Source organism: Dipteris shenzhenensis, chromosome 30 (assembly GCF_047967505.1).
Source record: "Dipteris shenzhenensis isolate YYH24624 ecotype China chromosome 30, Dip_SZ_1.0, whole genome shotgun sequence".
NCBI classification, from domain to species: Eukaryota; Viridiplantae; Streptophyta; class Polypodiopsida; order Gleicheniales; family Dipteridaceae; genus Dipteris; species Dipteris shenzhenensis.
The window spans coordinates 48,025,186-48,043,185 of NC_141625.1; the positions used below are offsets into that span (position 1 = coordinate 48,025,186).

The 18,000-nt window shown below is 43.4% G+C and overlaps 1 protein-coding gene across 1 annotated transcript; it reads left to right on the top strand.

Annotated features, from left to right (window-relative positions):
* Positions 1 to 13,617: 13,617 nt before the first annotated feature.
* Positions 13,618 to 16,719, top strand: LOC147882240 (uncharacterized). Its single transcript, XM_087401261.1, has one exon. The coding sequence runs from the start codon at positions 13,754 to 13,756 to the stop codon at positions 16,337 to 16,339; it is 2,586 nt and encodes an 861-aa protein (XP_087257387.1). The 5' UTR covers positions 13,618 to 13,753; the 3' UTR covers positions 16,340 to 16,719.
* Positions 16,720 to 18,000: the final 1,281 nt, after the last annotated feature.

Sequence of the window (18,000 nt, forward strand, 5' to 3'; positions counted from 1 at the left end):
AATTATTGGTGCTTTGCTCAATCTGTTTATGATCATGGGAGGAGAATCTAAAGAAAAGCATGGGTCTAGCAATTCACACCTGCAATTGTTCAAAGATTCAATGGACACTTCTAGTGGGCAATTCAACAAAGGTAGAGGTTGATATTGGGGTTGGACTTCTACATTTCGGTTTTTGCTTCCGTTCTCATTTCTAGTTTCAATTTTCATCTCTATTCTTTTTCTGTTCTATTTTTTAATTGACTTACAGACATGATGAGCATGGTTGTCTCAACCGGGATGTGCTCAAGAGGTTACCTCATGTTACCGTGGTAAATATGTGTTTCATTCCATCTAAACATCCCATCTCGTGATTCATATTTTTTAACTCATGCTAGTGTAGATGAGCTCAAGCTACTATAAAGTTTCTCTTTAAAGACCCTTTGAAAGAGGATCTATTCAGCCACTTGGGGCACTGTTGTAGGCACGTGTCTGCCCCTTGTTTCTTTTTCTTTGATTTAGCCATCGCCATTTGTGGCACGTGATTTGCTTTGGTCGAGGCTCTTGCTCAATCTTGTTCCCATGTTTTTGCTTTAAATATGAAGCTATGTGCTACCGCACCCATCAATATCCTGTTACCTCAATCTATTGCCACACCCATGGGAACTTGTAATCTACTTTTGAGCCTCCTATAGCCAACTCAATCTACTGCAGTGTAGTGTAAACGTCTATGAGCATCGCAATCGATTGATTGTGTGGTCGGCCATGTCCCGGCACAACAAAGCATAGATTATACCTCAATGACCATCCCACCAAACTGATTGTGTGGTAGGCCAACGATAAAGCGTATAAATTAAACGTTCGTTCATCCAACCTCCTCCAAGATATTAATTTGTGGTCAAGGTTCTAACCTGCAAGATATTGTGTACCTTTGTTGTCCTCAACTCTAGACTGCTTAGTTTCACCGCCTCTCCTTTTGCCAGATCATTTCAAGTGTTTGCATTGGGTGGAAGCAACCCAAATAGGACCCTTTTGTGTACTGTACCTCTTTTCGCTACAAATTTTTCATCCATGTACTACTCCTATTTCCAGTGTTGAATACACCTGAAACACTAGAGCAGGTTGCTTTTTTCATAGAGCAAACAATTAATTTCATTCAACACGCATGTCTTCCCTTAGATTTGATGTAAACCATTGCAGTGATTGTCACGGAACATATACGTGATCTTACCAACAAAGGCTACCTTTTTGTCTCTAACAGCTGCTTCCTAAAAACAACTACGCCCGATCCAACGACATTGATCGATGTCCCTCTTGTCTTGACATCGACCAAAGGCGGTTGCAAAGATGGAAGCCTTCCAAAGAACTCAAAGATAAACAAGAACAGCCCAAAAATTCTGAAAACTGTTTTTCATGTTGCAGCACATCCAGCCTATGCTGAAGGTGAAATTTAATCCCCACTCTTGCTTGTACTTTGGAGCGGTGTTGTGTTGCCATGTTTATAATTATGTTTTGTTGTTGAGTAGCTCGGAAAGAAACAAGGAAAAGAGGTTGTGTTTTGAAGATGCATTGCAGGATTGGAATGGATATTGGTCCACCCCTTATTGAAGATGATAGTGAATCAGAGGTTGCAAAAGAGTAGCTAGTTTGTCCTTTCTTTCCCCACTCTGGAAAGCCACTTTCAACTCATTCCAAAATATATACAAACAAGTCATAACATTCTTGCATTTGTAAATACATATTCTCGCCATGAGTTTCAAAAAATAGGGTCTACTTTTTTGTTGTTTTGCTTTATAAACATTGCTGGAAATCGTTTGTGGAGCATTTAAAAACCATGCCTTGCCATCTCAATTGAATTTACAAGGGAACTTGCAACTCGCTCAAGGCACATAATTTAATAAGCATAGACTTTTTGGCTCAGCATGAAGATATTTGTGGGAATCAATTGTATTTAGGGAAAGAACCAATCAAAGTCTACATGTTGAAATAAATTTTGGTCAACACCTTCACAAGCATTCTTTGCTCACCATATCGACAAACTTTTTTTCCCAGCCTGCTCAACCTTGCCAACTAGGGTTGATCACAAACATCCTAAAGTGCTCGCTCGCTTTTTATCCAACAACAGAATACACAACATTGGTAGACATTGTGGAGCAACATGTGACTCATGAGGGGGAAAGTTATTTAGAGATACCGAACCATCCTCAAAACCTTGCAGACCAAAACAAAGATTCCATGGAGCACAAACCATCATTGCTACACTCTTCTAGGAGAGACCGTATGTGCGCCCTATGGTCATCAATTGTTTGAAATTTTTTCATGTAAATTTTGGGGATTATTTCAAACTACTAATACTTACTAAATCTGGAGACCTGGTGGCTTTCAAAGTTGGCCACATGCTTGGAGCAAAAAAATATTTGCTGCTACAAAACAAAGCCACCACACCAACCACTGTTTTCTCGCTACTCCCAAAAGAAAGCGCAAAAATGTCACATGGTCAGTCAAGGATGAGGAGAAACTCTGCCATGTTATGGAGGCATACCCTCAAGAGCCTGCAAGAAGAATATCGATCTTTGCCCCAAAAAATATAGTGAAAAGAGTGTTCACAACAAGGTATACAAAATCCACTCAAGGTTTCACCATTTTGAACCTCCGGGCGAGCAACCAAATGTCGGCATGTTGTCGAGAGTCATGCTTCAGCACCACATACCAAGAACATGTGGACCTAAAAGAGGCCGAGTAGAAGCCATGCCTCCTTGCAACAAGGCACAAAGGCATTACCATCAAAAAATCAACGACACGCATACTTTTGATTGTTGATGATGTGGCTGCTTCACTTTCAAGTCTAAAATGAGAGTGGCCAAAGAAAAGCATGAGCTGTTCTTGAAAACAAAGAAACTATGCTCAAAATTTGTCTCGATCGTAGGCCATCTCTTGTGTTCCTTGCGCCATGACGACATCAAGGGGCTCCAACCTAAATTTTTGTGTCACGCCATGCCACTACCTACAAAAACAAAGTACACAACGATACTAAATAAAGTGGAGCAGCAGCTAATATCCATCAGAATACCCTTTGCACAAATCGGAGAGCTGACCTACGAGGGCCAACTAGGACTGCATGGTAGCGTTGTAAACATTTTTGTAGATACCGACAAGGCTCAAAATTTGCTACCATGGTTCATCGACGACGATGCAACAGTGGTTGTTCTCCAATACAACCATAGCTATGCCAGTGGCTTGGTCTATCCAATGGCCACAATGCGTGCACTGCAAGAATTTCTCAGCTGCCCATTATACAAAGACAAGGTAAGCGTGAACACATTGTGGACTCAACATATTGAGAACCTCCAAAACAATGACAATGTGGAAGACATTGAAGGCACGGACACTTTGGTACATGAAATATACACAACATAGTAGGTTGTTGATTTCGAAGACAAAACAATAGTGGTAGCTCCATTGGAAGGTTTCAGCCCCTTGAGCCTTTTCTTTAACGAGCATTGCGAAGAACTGGGATTTCCAACATTGTTTTATGGGCAGAAAAGATCGTACAGCAAGAAGCAAGGAAGAACCTACCAAGAAATTGTAAGGTGGGATCTAAGACATAAGGACATGCATTTTTCCTTCAGCATCAAGAACCTATTCTTCAAAACAATGAAGGTGCTGGTCCAACAGGTGCTATCATTAAGCTGGATGCGTACACGCTGTGTATGCGGAAGGGCCAGCTCCAAGGAATGACTTTGCAGGCGCGAACTGCACTGGAAGACACCAACATCGAGAGATTATTGCAATCAAGGACAAGATACAGAGGCTTTTTTGCTTGCACACATCGGCAGACTACAAGCAAAGGCTAAAGTGAAACATTTTCGCAATGCTTCGACAACTGGGCCCTCTGCATTCTTCGTGACTTTCTCAGCAGCCAAGAAGCGATGGGAACCACTACAAGAAAACACACATGGCACAAGAGAACCCAAGAAGGGCAGCACACCAGCTATGCTGAAACATATGATCAGGTCAAACCCTATCACAACTACTCAACACTATGCTCACAAGTTTCAAGCATTGAAAACGTTACAAAGGCAAGACGATACCATTCGGGGTCACACAAAAGATTTTTCTTCATTACAGAGTACCCAAAATCGAGGCAACCAACATGATCATGGGCTTCTGTGGGCTAGTGATGCTCCTTTTTACAGGCAATGTGAGGAAGGGGCCATAGAACAATTTGTGGACAGACACATCACCACAGACAGTGCCGCTCTGTCATCCCATTTGAGCAACATACAAACACACCATCACATGAAAACATGCAAGAAAAACAAAAAGGATTACCAGTTTGGGTTTCCACGCCCTGCCAATATGCGCATGCATGAGATAAAGCATAACCATGACGTGCCGTTCGATGAAGTGGATGTCCTTCTCTTGGGAGATTTATGCCAAGCAAGCCCTATCAAAGATTCTTGGATATTTTCATCTCCGTCCAGAAACACCAGTGCACTAGGTTGTTGCTAGAAAACCCACATGCATTGCTATGAACTAGACAAGCCAATGAGACAAGCAAACGGGCCGTTCCTAGAACTTCTAAGCAAATCCGTGTGGGCTCACAAAAAGTAGAAGACATTTACGCATTAAACACTGCACACGTTAAGGAAGTACCAAACAAGGAAACAACACCACACCTATTCTACACAAATGCAGCTAAAGATAAACACAATGACTACATGTTCAAGAGGCGATGCAAACTGAACAACATATTCTCATTGCAAAAGACCACAAGCACAAAACATGCAGCAAGAAAATAAACATCCCAATAGATCCAAGAAAAACTGCAGGCCTGCACAAGGAGCTCAGACTTAAAACAGGCATGATAGTTGAAATTTGTTCGAGCAATCTTGACATCGCCGATGGTATTGTAAATGGGGCAGATGGGGTCTTCAGAGCATCAAACATGAAGGGCAAACCCCTGTATTCTAGACTCAGTTGACATACAAAACAGCTGGTGCAAAAGCACGTGTAGAGAGTGGCAATTACTATAGTGCCAAAACATCAAAACAATGGACACCAATAAGATAATTTACAAGAGAGTTCCAAGTTGGAAACAATCACTTAAGCAATGCTTGCAGAACATAGTTCCCAATTCAACCACCATCAATAAGAACTATACACAGATAACAAGGGCTAACCATGGACTCACTTGCTTTTGATCCCTCAAACATAAGGATGCATGGATTCATTTACATAACTCTATCATGAGTGTGTGACCATAGCAAACTATACTTACTCAATGAGCTACAGCAAAAGCACATTAAAGTAAACCCTGCGGTTTTACTTTAAATGGAAAGGCTTCGCACAAGCGCAATGTGGAGTCTCAAGCAGGAAACCCTAGGAAAAATGAAAAAGCCAACACAATTATAAGCCTCAACACGCAGTCCTTCCGTGCCCATAAGGAAGATATCTTCCATTTGGTAAGCATGCTAGAAATGTCAATTCTATGTTTGCAAGAAACACATGCAAAAAATTCGACAGGCATGGAACTAACGAAACTAAAACACATTGCAACAACAAAAGGGTTGGGTCGGGTTGGGTCTCAGCATGCATTATCAATAGAATATAGAACTACAAACTGTAAAGAACATATACAACCAAGGCTGTGAGTGCCTCCTCACAGTACTCAAATTAAGCAACACTAAGAAAATAGCTGTCATAAACGTTTACAAATCATTGTAAACAAAAACATGAGTGCTCATCGAAGCTATGAACAACCTCTACAATGATTTTTCAAATGACATTTAGACATACACAATAGGGGACTTCAATATTAACTACCACTCAAATTCTAAAAATAAACAAGAGCTTCTACATTTCATGCAAACAAAAAAAATGGAGCAACTCATCATGACACCTACAACAATCCATGGATCTACTATTGACCACATATGGGTCATGAAAGCCAATACCAATCATGGATCATTTTTCATATATTGGTCAGACCACTCTCTCGTATATACAACCATATCGTAACCCAACAAAATGCCCCGAAAAAAAATAAGACTTGGGAAAAAATACTACCAGGCGGTAACTCCACAATCTGCAATCCATAGCTCATTCACAACTGCTACTTCCCAAAACTACAAGGCAGGCCTACTGAACCACGTTTATCCTTGTTCTATTTTTCTATTTTCTTAAACTACTTGTGCAATGAATTCTCTTTTGGAACCTTATTACTATATGAAATCGGAATCTTAAATTCGTTAGCTTGTAGGCAAGAGAGGCAACTGTAATGTTCCTTCAGCAAGCAAACGTCTTTGAGCCTCCACACATACCTCAAGATTGCAAGTGGAAGTGCAAGCCTCCTTTGGAATGATAGTTTGTCCTACAAGCATTAGGGCTTTTGATTAGGTATCCACACATGGACTCCTTGCCCCTAGTATACTGCTCCTTTGATTGGTGCTACAATGGATGTACCGTCCCCACAATCTAGTGAAGAATACGTGACATATGAGGGTGCTAAAGGGTGGATCAAACCACCAACCATTGGACTCTAGGAGTTGTTGATGATGCTTTCACAATGTATAAAAAATGGAATGAGCATGCTTTCAAAAGTAAGTGGTGGTAAAGGAGTTTAATTTGGATAATAAATATGCATTTTGTCTTGGAAGATAGGCCAAGCCAATAATCTACAATATATTAGAAGCAAAAGGCTATTTGACCAAAGAACGTTCAAGAAGAACTTACAACGTCGTGAAGGGCCATGGATGTGGTAATCAGTGGATCTTCAAATTGATTGTGTTTTTGTTTTATTTCTTATATGTCAATAAAAAAAAGGTTGATACTCAATATTTTCTTATGTTATGTAGGATGTTGCTACATTTCCAACAAAGAAAATAAAGAATTTGTAACAATCATCTAGTCGAGGTGATCAAGAGAAAGAAAGCCAAAGCAATGAAGAGGACTAGTTGGTAAATGTAACCTTATTTTCGATTCTCAAGAATGCTAATTCCCGATTGGGTCAAGATGCCATATTCTCAATGAGGCACATTATTTGTGAGTGATACTATTACCCCTTTTATTGTTATTAGAGTAAAAGCACTATCCTCCAAGAGTAGAGTGATAGATGGAAGAAAATACTATTTTCATGAAGGATGGAGAGGAATTTCTATCAATTGCAACATCCTATATATAAGCATTAAGAGCATTTATCATTGATGGGACCATTGATACTAAGGATTGCATGCAAAGATTGAACAACAAAATGGGCTTGATTGACAAATACTCTTCTTGAATATCAATGAGGTTCTTAATCCACCTAATGTATTTAGTAGATCTCTTTTTCCTTTGAGAATCTGGGATTGGATTTGCTAGTGGAAAACTAACACCATTGCAACTTGTGCTCTTAAAAATGGGTGTAGTGTTATATCTATTAACAAGGGGTATAATAATTAGCTACACCTTAGGAAAAAAACAAAGTTTTGCTAAACACTAAAAAAATACACATAGAATGTTTGTGGTTGTTATGAAGCAGAGAAGGTAAAATTCCTTAAGAAAATAGCTGTCCAAAAATATGGGTACACCATATCTAAGTAGCATTGCTATGAGTATAATGAATGCTCCATCTCTCATGCTGATAGATAGACATTGATTTTTGTACGCATGCGTGGACTAGCGAGCTCCCATTTGGAAGTGTGAAGTGTAGAAAGAAAATAACCAAAATGAGATTGGTTAGTCTTCACAAGCCTGCCAACGGGTGGTATGAAGCTTTATTTTTAAAACGTGGCTTATAGCTATCAATCCCAAGTACATGGGAGCACTTAGAGGATAGAGATGATTACTGTGTACAACATGTAACATAGGAGGTTCGTTAATGGAAGGGAATTTTTTATTTAGGGGACTCATGGGCCATTTACAGATAGGAGGGGCTTAAAAACCTACTTATCCAATATACTTATGGTATGTACATGTACAGAGGGGACTTTCAAATTCAAAATTGTGACATATATACGTATGGAAGAGAGGTAAACAATTATGCAAAAAGAGTGAAATTTTAAATACAAGGGTATTTGAAATGTGTGCTTACTTTCCCATGTTTTATGGGTTTTTAGAGATTGATCGCCGTAGGCTTAGAGCTTTTTCATATCACAATAGAGTGCTAAGATAAGGCCTTACAAATTAAAAAGTGTAAAATTTAGTGGTCTTCAAAACTTTGGGTTTTTACAAAAATGATACAGATTCTTAGTTTTTAAAGGAAATCTTTCAAAAACCCAAAACAACAACTACATAATGTTGCCATTTCAAATGTAATACTATTCTTTAATACATAAATCTTAACTACGTGTTTGAATTATGAGTAGACATTGAATCAAACGCATGTACCCACATTTAGGAATTGAAGTTTGGGTCTCCAAGTATAATGCCATACTTCTAAAGTAACTAGATAAGTAGTTAGTGTGATAGGATGATATAATAAGATTCTCAATATGCACCTTAATCAGTTATAGATATGCGTAGCCCAACCAAATCATTGAGCCAAGATATTTTCCATGCTAAAGTACCCCATCATTTTTCAATGTAGTCATTGCCAAAAGTTCAAAAGTCATGGTCATTAAATGTGTCCAGAAAGGTTGCTTTAGGATCTTCTAGCTTGTTGTAGCAACTATGATCTTTTGGGCTTGGGTGGGATAGTTCCACTCCACTAGGTGAAGAGTATGACACAATCAATGAGTCTTGGTTGGGGGCCCATAATGTGTTGTATGAACATAAATCTTAAGGTCTATAATCCCCCTTCTCCCAAACAACGTAGAACACATGACTCCTCTAAAAAGCAAATATCAGAATGTGAGTTCGAATTGGCATTCGATTCAACTCCTATTTCCCTCACATACGTAATTGATTTTTAAAGAGATTTACTAATAAAACACTCACAATTTCCTAAGTATAAATGGCTCTCAATAAATCATTTAATCATCTAGAGATCTCACTCAAAATACACAATAAATTACCCTATGTCGAAGGCCCTCGATATTAATTTAATTTTCCTCAATTAACATATCAATTTAATTACAAGTGATGTTAGGGAGAAAGGTGGGTCATAGATATCATCCCTTCCTATGCACCTAATGGAATTCAAACCCCAAAACATGGGCCCTTAGGAAATACAAAATTGCCATTCCCTACATGATCCATATTAATTCTTGTGGCAAGCTTGGGTTTCAAGAGGTGTATGAAAGAGGATATCCCTCTTAAAATGCATCACAGTGCTACTTTGGCATTTGTGCACTAGGGAGGTTTGAGGGGCTTCCCTCATTTGTATCCCCTCGACTCTTAACACTTTGGCATTTGTGCACTAGGGAGGTTTGAGGGGCTTCCCTCATTTCTATCCCCTCGACTCTGTTTTGAAACAGATGCCCTTTAGTTCAAACTATTTCATGTGTTGATGGAGAGGTTTAGGGTTCCAATCCCTCCATGCAACCCTTTGAAGCATAAAAGTATACCTTTGAAAGAATGAGGGGGCATGTCATAATCAAGTCTCTTGAATAATTAAGCTCACCAAGTAAAGGCTACACTTATGTAACTTACATAATGGCGTATGAAACTTTGAAAACACATAATGAAAAAGTGTAATTGAATGCTCAAGCATCAAAATAAATTGTGGTTTGGCGTCTTGTGTGGCAAACACTCTTTTTAAAAATTCACATGCATCAAAAGAAAGTTTGATTTGATCATGGGGAAGGAAATTTTAATGGAAAGGGAAATCAGACATTTGTGTGTACTTAAAGAATGAATGCCAAAAGATGTAGCCCACATTGCTTCTTTTGGACTTGAGCCAAGCTCGATGATTTGCAAGCCCAACGAGACACAAACACACATAGACATGCACATGCGTACATGCACTTCGATCCGCACACGTGTAGAGCCACACAAGTGTGTGTGCGTGTGCACACGCGCATAGAGAGAGAGAGAGAGAGAGAGAGAGAGAGAGAGAGGATTTTAGAGTCAAACTCCCTTTGCCTAGATAAGCTTACCGTCTCTTTCTCTCCACATTTTAAATTTGGTCTTTTCCCCTCAGAGAGAGAGAGAGAGAGAGAGAGAGGATTTTAGAGTCAAACTCCCTTTGCCTAGATAAGCTTACCGTCTCTTTCTCTCCACATTTTAAATTTGGTCTTTTCCCCTTCTTAAGAGGCTCTCCAAGCATAGTAATTGAGCTTGCCAAGGCTCGATTCCCTCATCTATTAGAGGCATTTACATGAGGTTAGACCTCACATGCAACATAGACAACAATTTGAATGTTGCCTTGTCTCATGAAACTTATGAGATTTTCATGCTTTATACTTTATTAGCGCTGGCCCTCCTAGAGACAGTGCTTTAGGATTGAGTTAGAGTGGGAGTTTTGTGATTATTCTTAGTTTTTAGGAATTTTTATTAATAATTTTTAAAATTCTTAACCTCTACTTTTAGATGGCTATTGGCTTTTCATTAGCTTGTGTGGGCTTTTTACCCCCTTCCAACATGGCTATAAATCCATTCGAGGGCTCCACTCTCCCTCCATGCTTGAGCTCTCCGAATGATTACCTTTAAATCCATTCGAGGGCTCCACTCTCCCTCCATGCTTGAGCTCTCCGAATGATTACCTTGGCTTCTTCTAGCTACAAGTCTTCAAGTCACTTTAAGCTTTCCAATCACTCATCTAGGTCTTGCATGTTCGTTCACCTGAGCCGTTGCTTGGAAAAAATATTTGCTATCTAGAAAGCCGTTTGCCAGAAAAACAGGTTTGCCTGTTTAAAAAGTCCGTTTTTCTTTTTAAAGGGCTTTATGCCAACCAAACAGGCTTTATGCTTGCCTAACAGGCTTTATGCTTGCCGGTGAAGAGATTGTCATCTACTAGATCTGTTTATAAAAATAAAGCTAAAAAACCCCCAGAAAGTTGACATCAAAACTTTGCGGGTATCATTCATAAAAAGCTTTAAGAAAAAATAACGCCGATTTACCTTCCAGCTTTAATTTATAGTTTTTTTTAATAAAGGCGGTGGTTTTGCAGTCAGTGTGAGAGCATGCAAATAACTATAGATCCTTGGCAAATCCTAATGGATCTTGTGAGTCCTCAAAGTGTTTATTTCTTACTAAACAATCAACAATGTGTAAAGACCCGTAAAACCCACAAGTTGGAGCCAAGTGCTTTCGTGCATACATGTACCCTTGTTTCAACTCTTTTGCGACATGTAAGAGCGCATTCGCTTGGCTGCTCAGGCTGGCATTCCACCGCCATGTTGGGAATTTAGAGGGAACCGTTCCCCTGTGTCATTGCTATGCCAAGCAGGCTAGCCTTATCAGAGCTCAACCTACTCCAACCCGTGGACGTACGGGTCAAGCAGGTCTCCATGGCTGAGAGTTCCATTCAAGGAGCAGGTGGCAACCTCCCAGGACCTGCTCGAACCTGTGCAAGTAGGTAGCCTCTCAGCACCGAAATGCTCGACTGGAGAGCGTGAAATCTCATCTCTAGCAGGGCTGTGGGACGCTGGGTTCGAGCATGGCGCCTGGGATTTCCAATCGTGGGAAAGAGGTAAGCTTTGGAGATTTTTGGCATTTTTTGGCGACGTGCTCTAAGGGCCTTAGCACATGGATGGGGCTAGCATGGATTTAGGATGGGAATATTTTTGTCATCATTACTCCCATCCTACACCAAGTAGTCTAGGATGGATTTTGAATGGGAGTAGCGAGTTTTTCTCCCATCCTAGACCATGGCCTCTAGACCCTGGCAGCCAGAATGGGTTCCCCTTGTTTAGGGATTCACAAAAAATGGAAGGATGACATGTGTCCTTGTCCCCACAAAGTCCCCACCTCTTAAACACATGAAATGATGCCATGTGTCCTCTTCCTCTTAAACCTGTTGGAAGAAGGGTTTAATCCTAAGTCCTCTCTTTAATAGAATGGGAGAGAGGGTAGTTCTTTTTTTTGTTGGCACATGGTGGGATGGGAATAGGATAGAAATATGCATGGGACCACTTGGGACCCATCCTATTTCTTCCCATGTGCTAAGCCCCTAAGATGGTTATTGGATACTAGATGCTATTTTTGTTTTGAAACCTTCTATGGTAGTTAGCAAAAATGCCGTATTTCTTCTTCACGCGAAGCGTGCAAGAAAATGCTATTTTATAAGACTACAAACGATGTGATGAGTAACCTCAAAACGCAGCCAAGTTCACAGAACGTAGAAGTCGCCATCATTCGCGTAGAATAATGGCCAAGGTGACGACGCATAGGCCTCGAAGGCTCAGAGTCTAGACTCTAGAGTCTCGGATCCGCAGAATCAGCACCCATCTCAACTACATTAGAAGAACTTCAAACTTGGGAACTGTTAAAGTTTCGTCGAACAGAGTCCAGACGGCATTCTGCATTTAAATGTAGGGTGTCGCAGATGGATTTTTGGGGACCTGGGCGCTGGGCCCTGCGCATAGGCTTTATAAAGAGGCAAATGAGGCATGCATAGAGCCTCCATTCCATTTACAGAGGTGATCGGATTCGGATACCATTTCCAGAAAGCTTTTGAACTTTTTCTCAACGCCAGGCCCCAGGGTATGGCCAAGGAAAGAGAAATCGTGTCAATCCTCTCTCACGCACGGATTTTTAAGGGATTTTAGAAAAAAGGGTGACGAAGTTTTGGTAGGGTTTGGAGAGAGAGAGAGAGAAAGAGAGAGAGAATGAGTTGTTGCCGTCTTTTACTGTTGCCGCACTCTTGCGGCGTGCCGGCTGGCTGGCGGGCAATGGACAAATTACAATAAGCAATGGGCATCATCATCATCATCGTGGCAACTGGCAAGGAAGAATCGAACTGCTACTTACTGTGTCTGAAAAGACGTCAGCACCCACTTGCAGCCGATTGTCCGATGACTGGTCCTATCTGCCGGCTCTGAGTCTGCCAGCTCAGGCCGCTCTCTTTGGGACCTGGGTTTCTTTTCTTCCATTTAGCTCAAACCGCCAACGTGGACAAGTCAGGTTTCACCATCTCTCCGCATTACAGAGGACCCCAGTTCCAACTGTGCCCTGAAAACGCCAGTCTTGCAACTTGCCAAGTGGCCGCTGCCACGGACAGTGACGAAAATGTGAGACACGTCCTAAACAATCACTGCCGTTTCTAAATAAATTATATCCTACCAATGCTACCATGGTCCATAGCTGTGCGATCTGCCATGTTAAATCGTAGCTTCAACCGAGAGTCTGAACAAAACCCAGGTGAAGTAAAAAGGCCATCCATTCCGAGTAGGTAGGAGATTGAAACAACCTAAGAAAGTCGCAAGTCTAGCTTAATCCCTGTCTCTTTGTGTCTCTCTCATTTTTTCTGCGTGGCAACCAACCAAGGGAAAAAAGGAAGGCATTGGGCAAGGCGCAGGGCTTGACAAGACGCCTTCTCTACCCACCCCATTATACCCAATGGTATTCATTCCCCGCCATGTCACTCGTGCACTTGTTTCTACAAAGGCTTCGCTTGCGCTCCACGCACTGCGTCGTGCACGTGCAACCAAGACCTAGCACGAATGAGACCACGCCATCTGGATAGCGCGTTGACGTGTAAGAAAAGGGCGGGCTTTTTCCGGGATATTTTAACTTTAATTTTTAAGCCTTTTTATTGAGGAGAGAATATTTGCTATTCATCCTCATCCTCTTCCTTCTCCGCTTTGGCTTTTGGCTAGGCTTGCAAGCACTACTCACTGTATTGCGATCCAGTCATGACCTCCCCCTCGCCATAGCCCTCCCTCAGCTGATCGCACTTGTTTCTCTTGCCACCATGCGGAGGAGTGACCCCCCTCCCCTCGATGGCGACCAAATCTATGCAGACTCCGCCTCTGCTCACTCCGTCGGATCTTCCCCTCGCTCCGTTGGCGCTCCAACAGGCAAAGGATCCGTCTCAGAAGAGCCCCTCCCCGTCAAATGGGAAGAGAACGCCTTCACTCGCGTCAAGCTCATGTGCAGCTATGGCGGACGCATCCTCCCGCGGCCGCACGACAATCAGCTCAAGTATGTCGGCGGAGAGACTCGCATCGTGGTTGTGAGCAGGAACGTTGCCTATGGGGAGTTCACGACGAAGCTCGGGAGGCTGTTCGGCGCAGCTGTGTTGGTCAAGTATCAGCTGCCCAGCGAAGATCTGGATGCGCTTATATCGGTTACCTCGGAGGAGGACCTCGAGAATATGATGGAGGAGTATGATAGGCTTCAGGTGGTCAGCAATCGGTCGGCGAGGCTGCGACTGTTTTTGTTCCCGATGAAGTTGCAGACGAGCATCTCCGATTTGCTGGAGAGTGATCGGAATAGGGAGCGATGGTTCGTGGAGGCTCTGAATGGCATCCCTCTTCTGCAAAGAGTGAGATCGGAAACATCGTCCATCGTTTCCGAGACTCCTGACTACCTCAGCTTCGGTCTGGATCCCCACGATGAATGGGGTGTCGCTCCCAGCTATCCCGCCTCCAATCCACCTGAGCATTCCTCAATCGACAAGCCTGCCGCTGCACTCTTCGGATCTCTCTTCCAAGCCCCCGGTGAGATCTCGTCCGCCCCTGGCTCTCCGCTCAAGAGAACCACCGCGAGTTTATCTACATCCTCCGCCCCTCCAGGCATGTCCTCCATCTTGTCTGCCTTCGCCGATCAGGCGTTGAGAGGGCACCCCGCCAAGCAGGCGACTCTACCACAAGTGCAGGTGGAGGTGGACAGCAGTCCTGTGGATGGCCGCGGGCCGGTGAACCTTCCCAAGGAAGGAGGCGCTCAGAAGAGCACGACTGGCGAGGATCCCCTTCCGACATCAATCTTCATGGGCACGGCCGGCGGTGTGGCTAGCCCGGGCAAGAAAGAGGGTTCCGGGTCAGCAGGCATAATCGGCGAACCGATACAGAGACCGCCGGCCAAGGGCAGTTACGAGCAGGTGGGTGGCGAATCTGGCGGACCATCTCCAACAGCTCGACCGGGATCTCAACTAAGGTCGGGCGATGCGCCAGCGAAGGTACAGCAGCAGCAGCCTGAACCGACGATGCAGTTGGCGAAACCGAGCGCAGCGAGTCAGGAATCGGAGCTGGGAAGTGCGAAGCTAACGGCAAGGGTACAGCAGCAACTGAGCCAAGATGAGAATAATCAAGCGATGGGGGGAAGGAAATCACTGGAAGCAGCAGCAGGGAAGGAGGTGAGGAAGGTGAAATCGGAGGAGGATCCACGCTTGAATCTGCCGGAATCGTTAGAGGAAGAGAGGAGCAACGTGCAAATGGACGGAACGTCGATTCGAGGTGGTGGAAGCGCAGAAACGACACAGGGAGGGTTCATTGTGACAGGCAGGGAAGCTCTATCGGCATCAGAAGAGGAAGAGTTGCAAATGCAATACTTCGAGACTGAATCTGCGTCTTCTTCTCCAATTGATCATTCCTTGCCTCCTCCTCCTCTTGTTCAGCAACTGATCAAGCCCGCTCTGCCTCTCCAAGCAATGCCATTCTACCAGCTTCAATCTGAAGAAACTTCCGTCGGTGTCGCCACCACCTACGCCACTCAGGCCCCTGCCATCCAGCTTCCCATCCTTCGCCCCTCCACCCCCCCTCCCCCTTCTCCTTCTTTCGTCCCCCCCCCCAAACCCTCTGTCGCTCCCCCTCCTCCCACCCGCCTCGCCCCAGTAGCTTCGCGTGCTCCATCTCCACTCCCTCGCGTCCAGCAGACCACGCTTTCTCCTCCTCAACCCTCTTCTAATGCCATCCCCCCCCCTCCTCCCGTCACTGCCTACCCCTCCTCCCCCCCCCTTGTCGTCGAAGGCCTTCCCGTCAAGAGCGGTGGCATCCCTATGCATCCACCCTTCGTCCAGCTTCAAAGACAGGTGAGCGACCCCGTTCCGCAATTCCAAAGAGTGCCCAGTCCACACAGGGAGCATCATGTCCCTCCTATGTATACCAGCTCTCCGACTGCCCCATTGCCTTCACGGTTTCGAGGCCGTCCCTTGGCTGGCTACCAGCAGGTGCAGCCGATTGCATCTGATGTAAAGAACGCGGTACCGAGACCTGCTGCCGCAATGCCTTCAGCCAGACCGCCGTTGGCTCCGGCCCAGTACCAGTACTATATGGAGCAACTTAGTGCTTACCCTCCAACAGCAGTTCAGGGCGCTGCAATATATGATGTATACACAGTTGGTGCAACTAATTTAGGAGGGCCTCCCCCCGATACTGTATCCTTCCCTAATCCTTTCATGGTCGATGATATGCGTCCTATTCCTGCATCCGACGTATCTAACTTTATGCGCACGTATCAGGAGGTCCTGGACGTGCCGGCCGATCAGCAGCAGGCTCCTGGTGCAGCTGTATCGGGCGAGAATCGACTTCAAGGTAGGCAGTTTGTGCTGAGAAATTAGAATTGATCATGAAGGCGATCACATGAGGCCACCTCCCCCACCCGGAATATGGAATAAGAGGGCTTATAAGAAGCTTGATCCCTCGCCCTACGAACTCTGCCTGCCGCTAGTCCTTTGACGTGTGTTGAGTTCAGGAATCGGGACTCTTATACTCGGTTGTTGGCGAAATAACAGTGATGTTATTCGGGAGCTTCTGCTCTTCGGGATATACAGACTAGGCACTCACTGTATAAAATCGCGTGAGTATACATATCACAATCTACTGAAATAAAATGCCCCGTCCTTGCTATACTATACTTGTATAAGCAGGGATTCTAGCTCTTATGATTGGCGAGCTTGCGAGTTGGATCTATAGACCCACGGTTATTTCAAGCAAATGAGCTTAAGTTTGAGAGTATCCCAAATTTGGGAGCTATGAACGTAAGTGTGTCTCCCTCTACCCCTCACACTTTTTTTTTCTTAGTGAAAGTTCCCTCCCTCTCTCTCTCTCTCTCTCACACACACACACACACACTTGGAAGTAGCGTATAAACTTGTTTCAAAGAGTTATGAATATACGATTGCAAAGTCTCAATGCTAGCTTTGCTTCACGATGCATGCACGATAACTATTTCAATGCATGCACGATAACTATTTCAATGCATGCATGGTAACTATTTCAATGGAGTCTTTGGCACAACATTGTAGCCATCATTGTAGCTCTTTAGTTGTGTCCTCTCTCCTCATCTTCACTTTTCTCCTTTCACCTCTTCATATTTTGTCATGGTATGAGAGCATGGTTCTCTCTTTCATTGAGGTGTCATATTTCTTGTGAGAGATTGAGAGATTAAGAGGTTTCTATTATTCATTCCGTTGATGAAAGATTTTCATTCATGTGAAGAAAATTTTTGTCCAAAGTTTTGATTTGATTTGAGAGCTTCTTGAGGTGTGAGAGAAAGTATCTTCTTCAATTTATAAGTGTGTGAGAGAAATAGGGAGAGTCTTCCAAAAAGAGAGATTTTGTTCATTGCATTTTTATAAGAAAAAGAGATATGTAGAGGTCTTATAGAGAGAAAAGGAGCCTCTTCAATTATATTAAATTTAGCATCAAGGCTTAGTGACCTCTTGGTTGCAACAATGGCTCTACAAAAGCTTCAAAACGGCTCCGATCGCCTTGCATTATCTTCTAAGGCTAGTCTCTTCTTAGCCAGTCGCTCTCCAACGAAGGCCATAGTCTCTTTTACGACCAAAAGCTCAATAAAGCATTCAACAAACGGCTTGATCAACTCATCTAAAGTCGCTTTTTTTTTAAAAGTCAAAAAGCTCAAAGGCCTTAAGCGTTGCAAAGGCTTCCATCGACCAGCGCCCGTAGCAAATTATCGACCAGTGCTCGTAGCAAATAGCTTCAATCCTCTCCAACGAGCTCCAAGGTGCCCTCAACTACACGGGTGATAACAAACGATCGGCTCTAGTCTTTGCCAACCTTGGTTGCGCATCCAACTACCAAAGCCTCAACTGTGTCATTCTAAGTCTTTGCACTGCTATCTTATTGACATGTGGTACCTACCCTAGGGTCACATCCTAGTGACACGTGCTTATCCATACCTATTTGTCACGTGGCAAACCTTATTTGCCACATTATCACCTTAATTGATTGCCATGTTAGTAGTCTCATGAGGTTG

Excerpts from the sequence above, each read along its gene's own strand:
- LOC147882240 (XM_087401261.1), top strand. The coding sequence starts at position 13,754 with ATGCGGAGGAGTGACCCCCCTCCCCTCGATGGCGACCAAATCTATGCA.